Below are 12,479 nucleotides of genomic sequence, written 5' to 3'. Positions count from 1 at the left end.
TAACTTTTTCCCTGCCGGTAGCCTTTTATTTTGAACCCAGCTCGTGGCAGACATGGATCAGACGGTTTGAACGATTCAGGACAGTGTCAGGCTAGGCAGATAAAGAGGAGGATTATCAGGTAACATCCTTTATCTACACATAATTGGAGACAATGCTGATGATATCTTGGGGTCTGTACCGCTAACCCAGAAGCAGCTAAAAGACTATGCAGCTGTTAGGGGGATTTTGATAAACACGTTGTTGGAGTGCACATGTCAAAATTTAGAAAAATAAAAAGCCAGGAAGTCGGGGAGAGCGCAGAGAACTCTAATGCAGATGTACATAAGATGGCACAACACTGGAACTGTGGGGACTTGCTTGAGGAAATGATCCGTAATAGGATTATTGTGGGGTTACGTGATGCTGGCTTGTCAGGTAGACTGCAATTAAACGCCAGATTGGATTTGGCCACAGCAATCGTACAAGAAAGACAGAATGAAGAAGTAAAAAAGAAGCAAACAGTCTTGCGCTCAGCTGGTACCCCTATCCACATGGATGCAGTAGTACATAATAAATACAAGAGAAATAACTACAAGCGGAAAACAAATCAACATTATGCCCAAGCCTCACACCAGTTTACTTCTACTCAAGTCAACCCTGTGGAAAATGTGGAAAAACCACAAAGCATTCATGGAGTGAATACCCAGCAAAGATGCTACAAAAAAGGACATTTTGCAGTTGTTTTCAGGTCAGCTCAGACCCTCCTTTCTGTAGAGGCAGGGTCAGATGCAGCATATTTGGGCACAGTGGCTGCACAGAGTCTACAGAGTAGGCCCAGATGGACAGACAATTTGACAATAAATGGGGAAACGGTGTCTTTCAAAACAGATACCGGTGCAGACATCACTGCGGTGCCCGCATTTGTACACACACAGGACAGATATTTCCCACTGTCAACTTCCAGCCAGCCCTTGTATGGCCCTAATAATGTACACTATAGGACAGGTGGATGCTCTTATAGAGAGGGGAGACAGAACAATTGAAAAGACAGTTTTGTGGTCAGAGATCTCTCCATACCACTGCTCGACTACCTAGAAATCATGAGACTAAACATGATTCCCCTGCTGAACAGCATAGAAGACGCACACACACTTCCGCTCAGCCTTCCAGGAGGTGTTTTTAGGAATAAAAAGAGAATACAAAATAGAACTGAAGGAGTTAGCGCAGCTACATGACACGTGGCACTTCCTCTCAGGACCAAAGTCAAGGAGGAGGTAAATCGAATGGAGGAGATGGGGGTCATAACCCGCGTAGAGGAACCTACTGAGTGGTGCCCAGGTATGGTCACCCTTGTGAAGTCAACACGAAAACCGTGTATTTGTGCGGAAATGACACAACAGTGTGGAAAGGGAATGGCTCATCCTGCCAGCAGTGGACAAAACGCTGGCAAGACTGGAAGGAGCCACAGTCTTTGCAAAACTTGACGCCACTTCAAAGTTTTGGCAAGTGAAACCTACGGAAAGACTTGCAACTGCCCGCACCTTTTATCATTCCAGAAGGTAGGTATTACTTCAAAAGGCTGCTTTTTGGGATCTCATCAGCCCCTGAACACTTTCAAAAGAGAATCGCTCAGCTGGTTGATGGCATTGATGGAGTCCTCTGCCACGCTGATGACATTCTCATGACAGAAAATGACCGTATTGAACACAACGGCAGGCTGCACAAGGTACTGACAAAATTCAGAGAGGGGAGGCTCACTCTGAATGACAAGTGCCAGTTTTCCATGACAGAAATCAAGTTCCTTGGGCACGTTGTCAACGCACAAAGCATCAACCCTGATAAAATTAAATCAATCCAGGACATGTCAGAACCAAAGAACATGGCAGATAGTCTGCGCTTTATGGGCGTGCTTAACTTTGTGGGGAAATTTTCCCCACTTCTCCCTGAAATGACAAAACCACTCCACGATCTGGAGAAGAGCGACAACAGCTGGACATGGGAGGTGCCATAAATTGGAGCTTTTGTGGATGTAAAGAAATAACTCAGCTCAGACACTGTGTTGGCTCAGTATAACCCAGCACGGAACCCCCCCAACAAATCAACAAATGCCTCATCAAAGCAGGAGAATTGGTATGGTGGCCAGGTATAACATCACATTAATAGCAAATGGTAGAACGGTGTGTGACTTGTGCTATGGAAACCCCAACACCAGTTCAACCACTGATCACAACAGACTTACCAAGCAGATCATGGCAAAGAGTAGACACTGGTCCTATTCCAATGGAGAAATGGAGATTATCTGGATTTAGTGGACTATTTACTAGTATATTGAGGTATACAACTTGACCAGTAGCACATCAGCCAAATAAGTGATTGACAGGTGCTAAACTGTCTTTGCAAGGTTCGAATGCACAGAGGTTTTAATTTTGAATTACTATCCACAGTTCTCCAGACATGAGTTTGCTCTGTTTGCAACTGACTTTGACTTCAGACATGTGACAAGAAGGCCTAGATATCCACACAGCAACGGATAAGATGAAAGGGCTGTTCAGACTATTAAGTTACTTCTCGCTAAGGAGGGGTACATTCACAAGGCTTTGCTGGCGTACTGAGCGACGCCCCTTGCACAAGGGAGCTCCCCAGCACAGCTCATGATCGGGATAAGGATCAGGACCCCACTTCCCATCTCATCTGGACAGCTACATCTACAGTGGCCAGATCTGCAGTCATTTAGGGAGAAGAATGAAGTCCTGAAAATGCAACAGCAGAAAGCCTTCAACCGCTACCATCGCGCAGAGACTCTGCCCACTCAGACTCCGGGGCAGAAGGTTTGGATTATGCATTCAAAGACGCACTGTACTGTAGTTCACGCTACGCTTTTAAGTAGTAGCCACGCCTGGGGGACAATTACACCGCAACCGATTTCACCTGAGGTTGGTGCCGACACAAAAGGTCCCCAGATCAGGGAGAGTGGTTGACCCTCCAAATACATGGGACATTTGAAGAAAAAAATCAGAAAAAAATGGGGGGGGGGTCACGGTAAAATAATGTAACATAAATTAAATCAGTGTTTCTTGTTATGGTCTGAATCACTCATGTTCATAGCTTAAAAAAAAGTTGTCATAAATAATATACAACATGTTCAATTTAAGTTAATAAAATAGCGGAACCCTTAGCTAGAAGCATACTTGCCAACCCTCCCGGATTTTCCGGGAGACTCCCGGAATTCAGCGCCTCTCCCGAAAACCTCCCGGAAGAAATTTTCTCCCGGAGCTGGAGGCCACGCCCCCTCCAGCTCGATGCGGACCTGAGTGGGGACAGCGTCGCCAGTCTGTTTTCACGTCTGCTTTCCCACGATATAAACAAAGTGCCTGCCCAATCATGTTATAACTGTAGAATGATCGAGGGCGAGTTCTTGGTTTCTTATGTGGGTTTATTGTTAGGCAGTTTCATTAACGTCCTCCCAGCGCGGTAACAACACACAACAACAGCAGTCATGTTCTCGTCTACCGTAAAGCAGTTCGTCTGCCGTAAACAGCAATGTTGTGACACTCTTAAACAGGACAATACTGCCATCTACTGGATAGCCTCCGGAACACTGAAATTCAAGTATTACTTCCCCTCTTAACCACGCCCCCACCCCACCCCCCACCTCCCGGAATCGGAGGTCTCAAGGTTGGCAAGTATGGCTAAAAGGGGGAGACATAATGGCAAGAGTACGCCAGGGAGTAGCGCTAAGGTACATGCAATGTTAAGGTAGACGTGTCAAAGTTATATTGACGATAATATATTGTTGTTCTTGAAGCAATAAAGACCAACAATACAAGCAGGTTTTGGGCCAAAATAATTTAAATAAATTATCCATGCTCAAAAGCATCATCTTGTTCTTTACCTTTGGCGAAGGGTAGCTTGTCAGCCAAAGTCGGAAGTCTTGGTGGCATATCGCAGGACTAAAGTCCTCACAGATCTTTTCTAGGGTGGACATCCAGGACACTGCCAGGTGACAATTCTGCAAACACACCCATGTCCCATCCTGCATAGCTGTGCATATCATTTTAAAAGCAATGGGTCCTTGGCCCTGCCCCAGAGAAATAGACTGGAACTTGCTACCAGCCATGTCCTTGTCACCTGCAAACTTCAGTAAGCCTGTAAAGGATTAGTGTCTCGTGAATTGTAGTGTCAGCATGGCATGAAGTTTCAGAACAAATCTGCAGAACTTACTCGCCATGGGATCAGCACCAGGAGAGAGCACAAACACCAGTGGGATGGTGGAGTTGGAGTCCAGATAGCTCTTACTTAAGTCAAAGGGAGGGGGCTGAACAAAATTTTTCCCCAATTTAGCTATGACGTATTTGTGTACAGCTGGCACAATCTTATCTGGTCTGAGACAGCGGATGATGATCATCTTATGAAGTTCATTAAGTTTATCACACCAAGGTGCAGGCACTGGGGTGTTGCTAGGCTCTTTGCTGTCAAAAATTGGCTTGAAAAGTTCTGGACCCTCAATGAAAGCATTTCTGCGGAATGAATACATTTTAAGTAGAATAAGTTGTGCAGTAGGAATAAGCAAACAACATTTTAGTAAAGTTTTTTACTTAATTCCTTTTAAGCCAGGAAGCTCGTTGGCTCGGCAAATCTCATCCCAGCTCTTGTCCTGCAACCAGCTTGGATCGGGATTAGCAATGGTATTCTGCAGACCCACGCCTCCAGTCATCAAAAAGATTAAATCACTGTACTCAATCTCCTGTTTTTCCCTGATGGAAATGTCAGTTTTTATTCTATTTATATTCAAACAACAATCCAAAAGTATCAATTTACTTTTGGATTAGTTTTATACCATAGGATACTCACAGAAGTAGATTGCAGCAGAGGATAAAGGAGAAGAGGAGTTTATCCTTTTCAAACAGTGATCGACATACGTTGCAAAATAAATTATAGGTGAAGTAATCAATCAAGTACATGAGTCTCTTTTCCAGGATCTTGGACTTTTTACTGAATGAAAACAGAAAACGCTTTTTAATAGTTCAATAGCTTCTTAATATTGATTTAGCCTTAAAGATAAACATTCAAGATTTGTTTTCTGTTGTTTTCATTTTGCATTTATGTCCAAGGCAGCAGTATAACATCTACCACTAATTAGAGTAAACTTCATGCACTTTACTCACCTGTCTTGGATAGAGTTTGTATACAGGTTAACAAACCAGGTGAGAGAGTATTGATACATTGGGTCTATATTGGTCAGGTCAGCAATCGTGAAGAACAAGACGGAGGAGTGCTTGGCAATGGATCTGTAACACTCTCTGGACTCTGCTATCTTAATCTCAGTCTCTTCTGCAATCTGGAGTTACATTTCAGAACGTAGTGGCATAAGAACCCAAATCCTGTTTGTTGAGCACATGCTTTAGTTAGTACATGCCTTTTGTTTCTTGGAAATCTCGTTGGACATGATCTTTGCAGAGTCTAGAATCTGAATAGCGCTCTCATCTTCCAGAATATTTCCCTCGGAGGACGAAAGTGTCTCAAGGATCTTGTCTTCAGTTTCCTTTAATTGCCTGTTATTTGCAGCTGACTGCAGAATTAGTGCATTTCTCTCTTCTTCAAGCTCAGGTCTGCAGAGCATATGAAGCAGAGGAAAAACTTGACTGCAGAACGCAAAGAAATCAATGGGGGAAAAGTTACAGTACCTTTCTTTGGCAACCACAATCCCTAGCAGTTGGTCTTCTAAACCTTCTGGGGTGATCATAAAATTGAGCAAAGAAACCTTGGTGGCCAGTTCAGGTAAATAATGAGGGTTCCTCAGTTTTGTGGTGATGTAAAAGCGGAAATCGTGGGAGTATTCAATCACGCTTTCCCCCAGTTTGATGCATTCCACACCACCTAGTTGAAAACAAGCACGATTAAAATGTTTACATCCAAAGTTTGGATTCCTTTGGCAGATTTTTTCCATTCTACGTAGGTACCTTGCTTGAAAGTTTGTTTGAGGAGTAATGGTTCCAGTGATGGGTCCAATTCTTCTAGTACATTTTCTAGCAGCAATGGGCTTCCAAACTGAATACAGTTTTCTAAAGTTCTCATGTAGTCATCATCCGTCAATTTGATAACATTCAACTTGTTCCCTTTTTCTGAATTCTTCACCCATTTGTTGGCCTGACCCTGAGGGTCAATCATCAGCGGCCTGAAAGTGCAGGAATAAATGAGGACAACCTTGGGATAAAACATTTGGCCAGATACGATGACTACGTTTGTTATTATGTTGGTATAACTTCAGATATTAGTTTTTTTTTTAGTTTTTTATCCTTAATAATAATGCTTTTGCTCAAATAAAAGTCTCCAACCACTGGAACCCGAACCGGAAAACTAATAAACAGGAAAATCAATAACAAATTGGAAAACCAAAAATAACACTCTATATCCACCCCACCACTAATCTGGAACACTAACTATCCTTAGAATTTGAGAGGGAAAACCAACACAAACAATTATATAAACAACTTTATATAGAAACACTGTGTTGACTTTCGTGGAAAGGGTCTCACCATCGGCGGGAATTACTGGTAATGACACCATTGTCAATGGAGAAAGAGTCAGTGGGGAGACCAGCAATGTTCCACGCCCTAATCTTAATGGGATCTCCCAGGGTCTTACTAAGAGAGAAATCATCTGATGACGGTATCCTTCTAGACTACACATGTCAGGGAAGGTGAAAAGAAAGGTGAGGAGAATCCACAAAAAAAAAGAAATAAATGATACTGATTGTCCATATTGATAAAGGATTTTACTTGACACAGCCTGATCCAGTTATTGGTGCATTCCTGTCTGAAACTGGCAGTAAAAGCGCCCAGGTAGGCCATAACACCAGCAGAAATAAGGACGTCTCCAGTCAGGTTGTCATATGTGTTTTGCAAATCATCAGCAGCTTTCGACCATCTGAGAATCAAATGTTTTTTCAGTGGTAAATATCATTCCTTGTGATTCTTGTAAAAGAACAATTAATTATCACCTTGTTTTTTCTCCACCCAGACCACCAATGAGTTTCTCAGCTCGCTCTAACTTCCTTTGACACAAATCTCTCTGGGCTTCCAGTTTGGCTTTCTCCTCTGTTTTTTCCTCAGACGTTCTTTTAAGGTCATCCAAACGGTCTTCAACCTCCTTCAGTTTGGCTCTCTTCTCTGTTAGCGTGGCCATGGCAGAAGCCAGGGTCTCCTGGGCCTCGGCTTGTTTGGCCTTTTTGGGAGCGACAATCTAAAAACACAAGTGAGAGTAACTGGAGTTACACATATATTTTTTACAAGAGCATAAGCAAAATAATTAAGTATCAATACCACACCTTCACCACCCTGTCGTATGACTCCATTGCTTTGATCCACTTGCATAGGCCCTCCGCTGCAGAGGAGGCTTTTGCCACTTGAGTAGGATTAAAGTCAGGATTGGTCATGTAGGTAGAACGGATTATTTGGATAGCACTGTCCTGTAAAAAAGAGAAAATAATTATATAGATGTAATTGTATCACTTTGCATCAGTCACACCTCAGTGAAAGCAGACTGGCAGAGCAGTGTTGTGGGACATTTTACATATGTTAATGTTTATACTTATGCCTTGAGAATGATGATTTTCTAACACTCACAGCAATATTATCCTTGTCGTATTCTCTAAGATCGCGTAAAAAGTTCATGTCACCCAGTAGCTTCTTGCTCGGACCCCAGTAGTCAAGAACCTAGGCAATAAAGAAAAGGATTGTCATTGTAATATTTTTTGTCATACTAAATTTAGGTAACAATCTTTTTAATTATATTTTAGCAAGACACACTTTTTTTCCAGACCCAGCTGGATCCGCAATCTTATCAGGTGTTTTTCCCATCATGACGCACACGGCTGACATCACTAGTTTCACTCCTGAGGGAGGGTTTTTCATGGACTTCACAACTGTGATGTCAGCAGGCTACAATGAAGGTTACTCATTGAAATTTCTATAAAGCAAAGACGTGCCAGGCTCAATTTCTAGAGTTCTCACCTTTAAGGTGTTCAAGGCCGCGGTTGCCTCCTGCAGGGCAGGAATGGCCTCAGCTAATTCACTGTCACACTCATCCTTTAGAGCTTGAGCCCCTGCAGCTTGGATAGCTGTGGCCTCCTCTTCCACACGCACAAGTTTACTTGTAGCTTCCACCTCCACGGACTCTACTGCAATTACCTGTTGGTCATTACATTGGGCTTTGTATATTTGTGCTGAGTTTTCAGGTTGTACTGCAGGTTATTGTAAGTCAATGATTGCTGTGTTCACTGTACCTTCATCATCCTCTCATTTTCAATCTGTGCCTCTTTTAGTTTGGGCTGCAATTCTATCAGCTCCACTTTCATCTCACCAACCTTTAGAGGTAGAATGTGAAAATACGTTTTACTAACTGAAAGTATCAGTTATTCAGTTAGAAAAAATAATCAAGTCAAAGTGCTGTTTTACCTGAGATTCTGCAAATGCTAGTTTTTCCAGACCATTAGTGTATCTCCTTTTTGCCTTCATGACTGCATCTCTTTTCTTAGTAAGGAGCTGACTGAAAGCTGCCATCAGCTCCAGATAGGATGTGGGAGTAACATAATTATGGCGACCAAGCTCAGTAAGGAATCTGCGGAAAAAAAGTGTTTGTACCATACCATTGAAACCCTATATAAACCACCTAGATTAATGTGCGATAGTCACATTTTCTAGAAAAAATATGTCAAAACAAAACTTGGTCAACACGTTTCAGGTCACTGTGCATCTGAAGGATAAACTCGCAAATACATTTTTGTTTTTCTATATTTTTTTCCTGATTTCTTCAAGACACTTTAGAATGGTACCAATAATAACAAAGACGAAAAACACAGGAGCACTGACTTTGCTAAATCCAATATGACCATTAAAATACAAAAATAAAGAATATTAACAAAATAATTTAAATGAAAGGATACTAAAATTAACTACATGTAAATGAAGTCATCCATTTATTTTTGTTCTTGTCGAAAACTGGAACACATCCCAGTGGACAGGGCAAGAGGTGGGGTATACTGAACACATATTGTTTAATTAATGACAATACTGTTGATGTTTTACTGTTGATATTATTTTTAATATTTGCATGATTCCACTAAGCAGTGTCATCAGGAGACATGGAATTAATTTCCCCAGTTATGCTGACAACACAATTGTACATTTCCATGCCTCCTGATGACACAAGACCAATTGATACTGTTTTTAATTGCATTTCCGATATTAAGTCCTGGATGGCAGATAACTTTTTACAGCTTAACCAGGACAAGACTGAAGTCTCAGTCATCGGCCCTGAGAGAGAAACACAATCATTGTCTTTAACTCCATCACTACAAGTGACAAATATGGGTGTTGTTTTTGACTCTGACCTTAGTTTTATACCACATATAAAAAATATAACAGAAATAGTTTTTTATCATCAAGAATATAGCCAGAGTTCGCCCAATTCTCTCTCAAGGCAACACGGAGACGCTAATGCATGCTTTTATTACAAGTCATATAGATTATTGTAACGCCCTGCTTTCTGGTCTCCCTAAAAAGGTTATTACACCTTTGCAGTTACTCCAAAATTCAGCGGCACGTGTCCTGACAAAGACCAGAAGGCGGGCTCACATTACACCAGTTTGAAAATCTCTGCATTGGCTCCCCGTGTGTTTCAGGATACATTTTAAGGTTCTTCTTATGGTTTATAGATGTTTTTATGGTATTGGGCCTTCTTATCTTTCAGATTTGCTTTTACCCTATGAATTGTTTTGCCCTGAGATCCTCCGGCACTCATCTCCTAATTATTCCAAAAGTCAAGACACAAAGTCACGGGATGGCATCATTCCACTATTATGGCCCCCGTCTATGGAACAGCTTGCCGGAGGACCTCATGGCTGCGGAGAATGTTCATGTTTTTAAGAGCAGGTTTAACACCCACCTTTTTGATTTGGCTTTTACCTGATATTAATTATTTCATTGAACTCATTTGTATTTTACTTTTTATTCCATTAGTCATGCAAGATTTTATTTACTTCTATATATTTATTATTACTTGTATTTATTTTTTATTTGTTATTCTATTAATCTTCATATGTCTTACTTGTATTTTATTCTTTATCTCTACTCATGGTTCTTACTATTTTACAAGTTTTTTTATTTTTTATTTTCCAACATTCCTCAGATGTGTCATCTGCCTCAGGGGTTATTGGCTGTGCTTGTGGGGGCGCTTTTGTGTCAGCGTCCTGGTGGCCATGGTCTGATGATCTCCTGGTGTAGATGGTTCCTGCGATAGTGTTTACTCACACGTCTCCTCTGTACTCAGCCATGCAATCATTTGTCCATATAGTTGCATATGTGTGTATGTTGTGCGTTTCTGTTTGGTATCTGATTCCGTGCGTACGTATGTGATAATGGGGGATATGGGTCACCAGGGTATTGTTTTTAACTTTGTGAAGCACTTTGCGTTGCATTTCTTTTATGTATGAAAAGTAGAGATGTCCGATAATGGCTTTTTTGCCGATATCCGATATTCTGATATTGTCCAACTCTTAATTACCAATTCCGATATCAACCGATACCAATATATACGGTCGTGGAATTAACACATTATTATGCCTGATTTTTTTGTGATGCCCTGCTGGATCTATTAAACAATGTAACAAGGTTTTCCAAAATAAGAGAACAACTTCAACTCAAGGGACGGCGTGGCGAAGTTGGTAGAGTGGCTGTGCCAGCAATCGGAGTGTTGCTGGTTACTGGGGTTCAATTCCCACCTTCTACCTTCCTAGTCACGTCCGTTGTGTCCTTGGGCAAGACACTTCACCCTTTGCCTCTGATGGCTGCTGGTTAGCGCCTTGCATGGCAGCTCCCGCCATCAGTGTGTGAATGTGTGTGTGAATGGGTAAATGTGGCAGAGGTGTGGACTCGAGTCACATGACTTGGACTCGAGTCAGACTCGAGTCATGAATTTGATGACTTTAGACTCGACTTGACAAAATGTAAAGAGACTTGCAACTCGACTTAGACTTTAACATCAATGACTTGTGACTTCACTTGGACTTGAGGCTTTTGACTTGTCATGACTTGCTACTTTCCCCAAAACCCAAACCTTAAAAAGTTATTTGGGAGCGCTCCGTATCTTTCATTTTATACGTCTGTGTCTATAAGCGTGTGTGCTGCTTGTCAGCGTGTGTGCTGTCAGTACAACAGCCAATCAAATTAAATCTACGTTGTTTTCATCCCACAGCTCTCATCCAATCCAATTGCAGGACAACCACCGAACATGAGTTGTCAAACAATGCGGCAGTGAGAAACAATTCTGCCAAAGTTGGTTTCGTTCGGGTATAAAAACTACGACTTGGTCAACAAAAAACGAATTGCCGTATGCAAATCACGCAGTTCGAATATTACAGACGGAGACGCAACAACTTCCAACTTCGTTCGACATTTGAAGTTGCACAAAGAAGGGTAAGTTTTGAATGTAAGATAACGTTTATTGGCTAAGTAACATGACTTTTATTTGCTGTGTAGTTAAATCAGTGAGGCTATAAACTCACTGCTAACGTTATAACCATAGACATCTTATAAGGGTACGCAGCATTGAGCGCTACTGCCTACTGGCGCAGACGAGACGCGGAGCCGCCATCTTGGAGTGGTGATCCGCTCCACTCAGTGCAATTCATTTGGCAGGAGCAATGATCTGTCAGCAAATTTAATTCATCTTACCTCACTGAATACCACTGATTTTCACGCGTTTTTTTGTCATACGTGTAGCTATGATAACGGACACATGTTTTGGCGTTTTTATTATTCATAGTTTGCTTAACAGTAATATAATATTCTTATACGCTATAAATGACCAGACGTCCGAGATCAAAACTGGGAATATAATCCCAGAGAAGGGGGAAAAAAACGGTCAGCTATTTTTAAATTGAAGAAACAATATGATTAGATTATATATACATGCGTGTATCCTACATAAACAATGTATGAATACATTAGATATCTATATATTTTAGGGACCTATAGACTGTAACTCTGTTGCTGCAGCAGCAGAGAGTTTATTCTGTCTTGACACTTTGTATTGATATTTTGTATTACATTCTTGCCTTAAATGATAATGTTTACAGTGATTGTTTTATATCTATTTTTTATATATGTCGCTTTGGATAAAAGCGTCTGCCAAATACTTAAACATATATAAACACCTGAAAGTCTTTATATCAGCTAAAACCACCAATCTGTTTCACTGGATTCAGAATAAAACCAAATGCTGTCTTACCCAACAATGTTAGTATTTGCATATTGTTACTTGAAGACTTATTCCTGGTTACAATTATACTGTTAAGAAAGTATTGTCTTATACTTTGCCTAAAATGAGAATGCATCATAATCAGTGGCGGCTGGTGAATTTTGTTTTAGGTGGGGCTGAAAGTTTGTAAACCAAACCCCTGTAGGGGTGTCATCCTCCCCCAGAAGATTTCTTTGTGATT

The 12,479-nt window shown here is 41.3% G+C and overlaps 1 protein-coding gene across 1 annotated transcript in view; it reads right to left on the bottom strand.

Annotated features, from left to right (window-relative positions):
- LOC133653891 (dynein axonemal heavy chain 12-like) overlaps positions 1-12,479 on the bottom strand; it is a 71,831-nt gene that overhangs the window by 5,280 nt on the left and 54,072 nt on the right. Inside the window, 17 exon segments of the mRNA XM_062053708.1 lie at positions 3,873-4,126; positions 4,202-4,497; positions 4,576-4,734; positions 4,832-4,972; positions 5,146-5,318; positions 5,397-5,589; positions 5,665-5,857; positions 5,941-6,155; positions 6,517-6,662; positions 6,760-6,907; positions 6,981-7,222; positions 7,308-7,448; positions 7,606-7,695; positions 7,789-7,920; positions 7,993-8,169; positions 8,265-8,345; positions 8,437-8,599. Of these exon segments, the coding sequence (XP_061909692.1) occupies positions 3,873-4,126; positions 4,202-4,497; positions 4,576-4,734; positions 4,832-4,972; positions 5,146-5,318; positions 5,397-5,589; positions 5,665-5,857; positions 5,941-6,155; positions 6,517-6,662; positions 6,760-6,907; positions 6,981-7,222; positions 7,308-7,448; positions 7,606-7,695; positions 7,789-7,920; positions 7,993-8,169; positions 8,265-8,345; positions 8,437-8,599 (2,944 nt within the window).

Source organism: Entelurus aequoreus, linkage group LG07 (assembly GCF_033978785.1).
Source record: "Entelurus aequoreus isolate RoL-2023_Sb linkage group LG07, RoL_Eaeq_v1.1, whole genome shotgun sequence".
Lineage (NCBI taxonomy): Eukaryota > Metazoa > Chordata > Actinopteri > Syngnathiformes > Syngnathidae > Entelurus > Entelurus aequoreus.
This window is presented reverse-complemented; position numbering and strand designations above follow the sequence as displayed.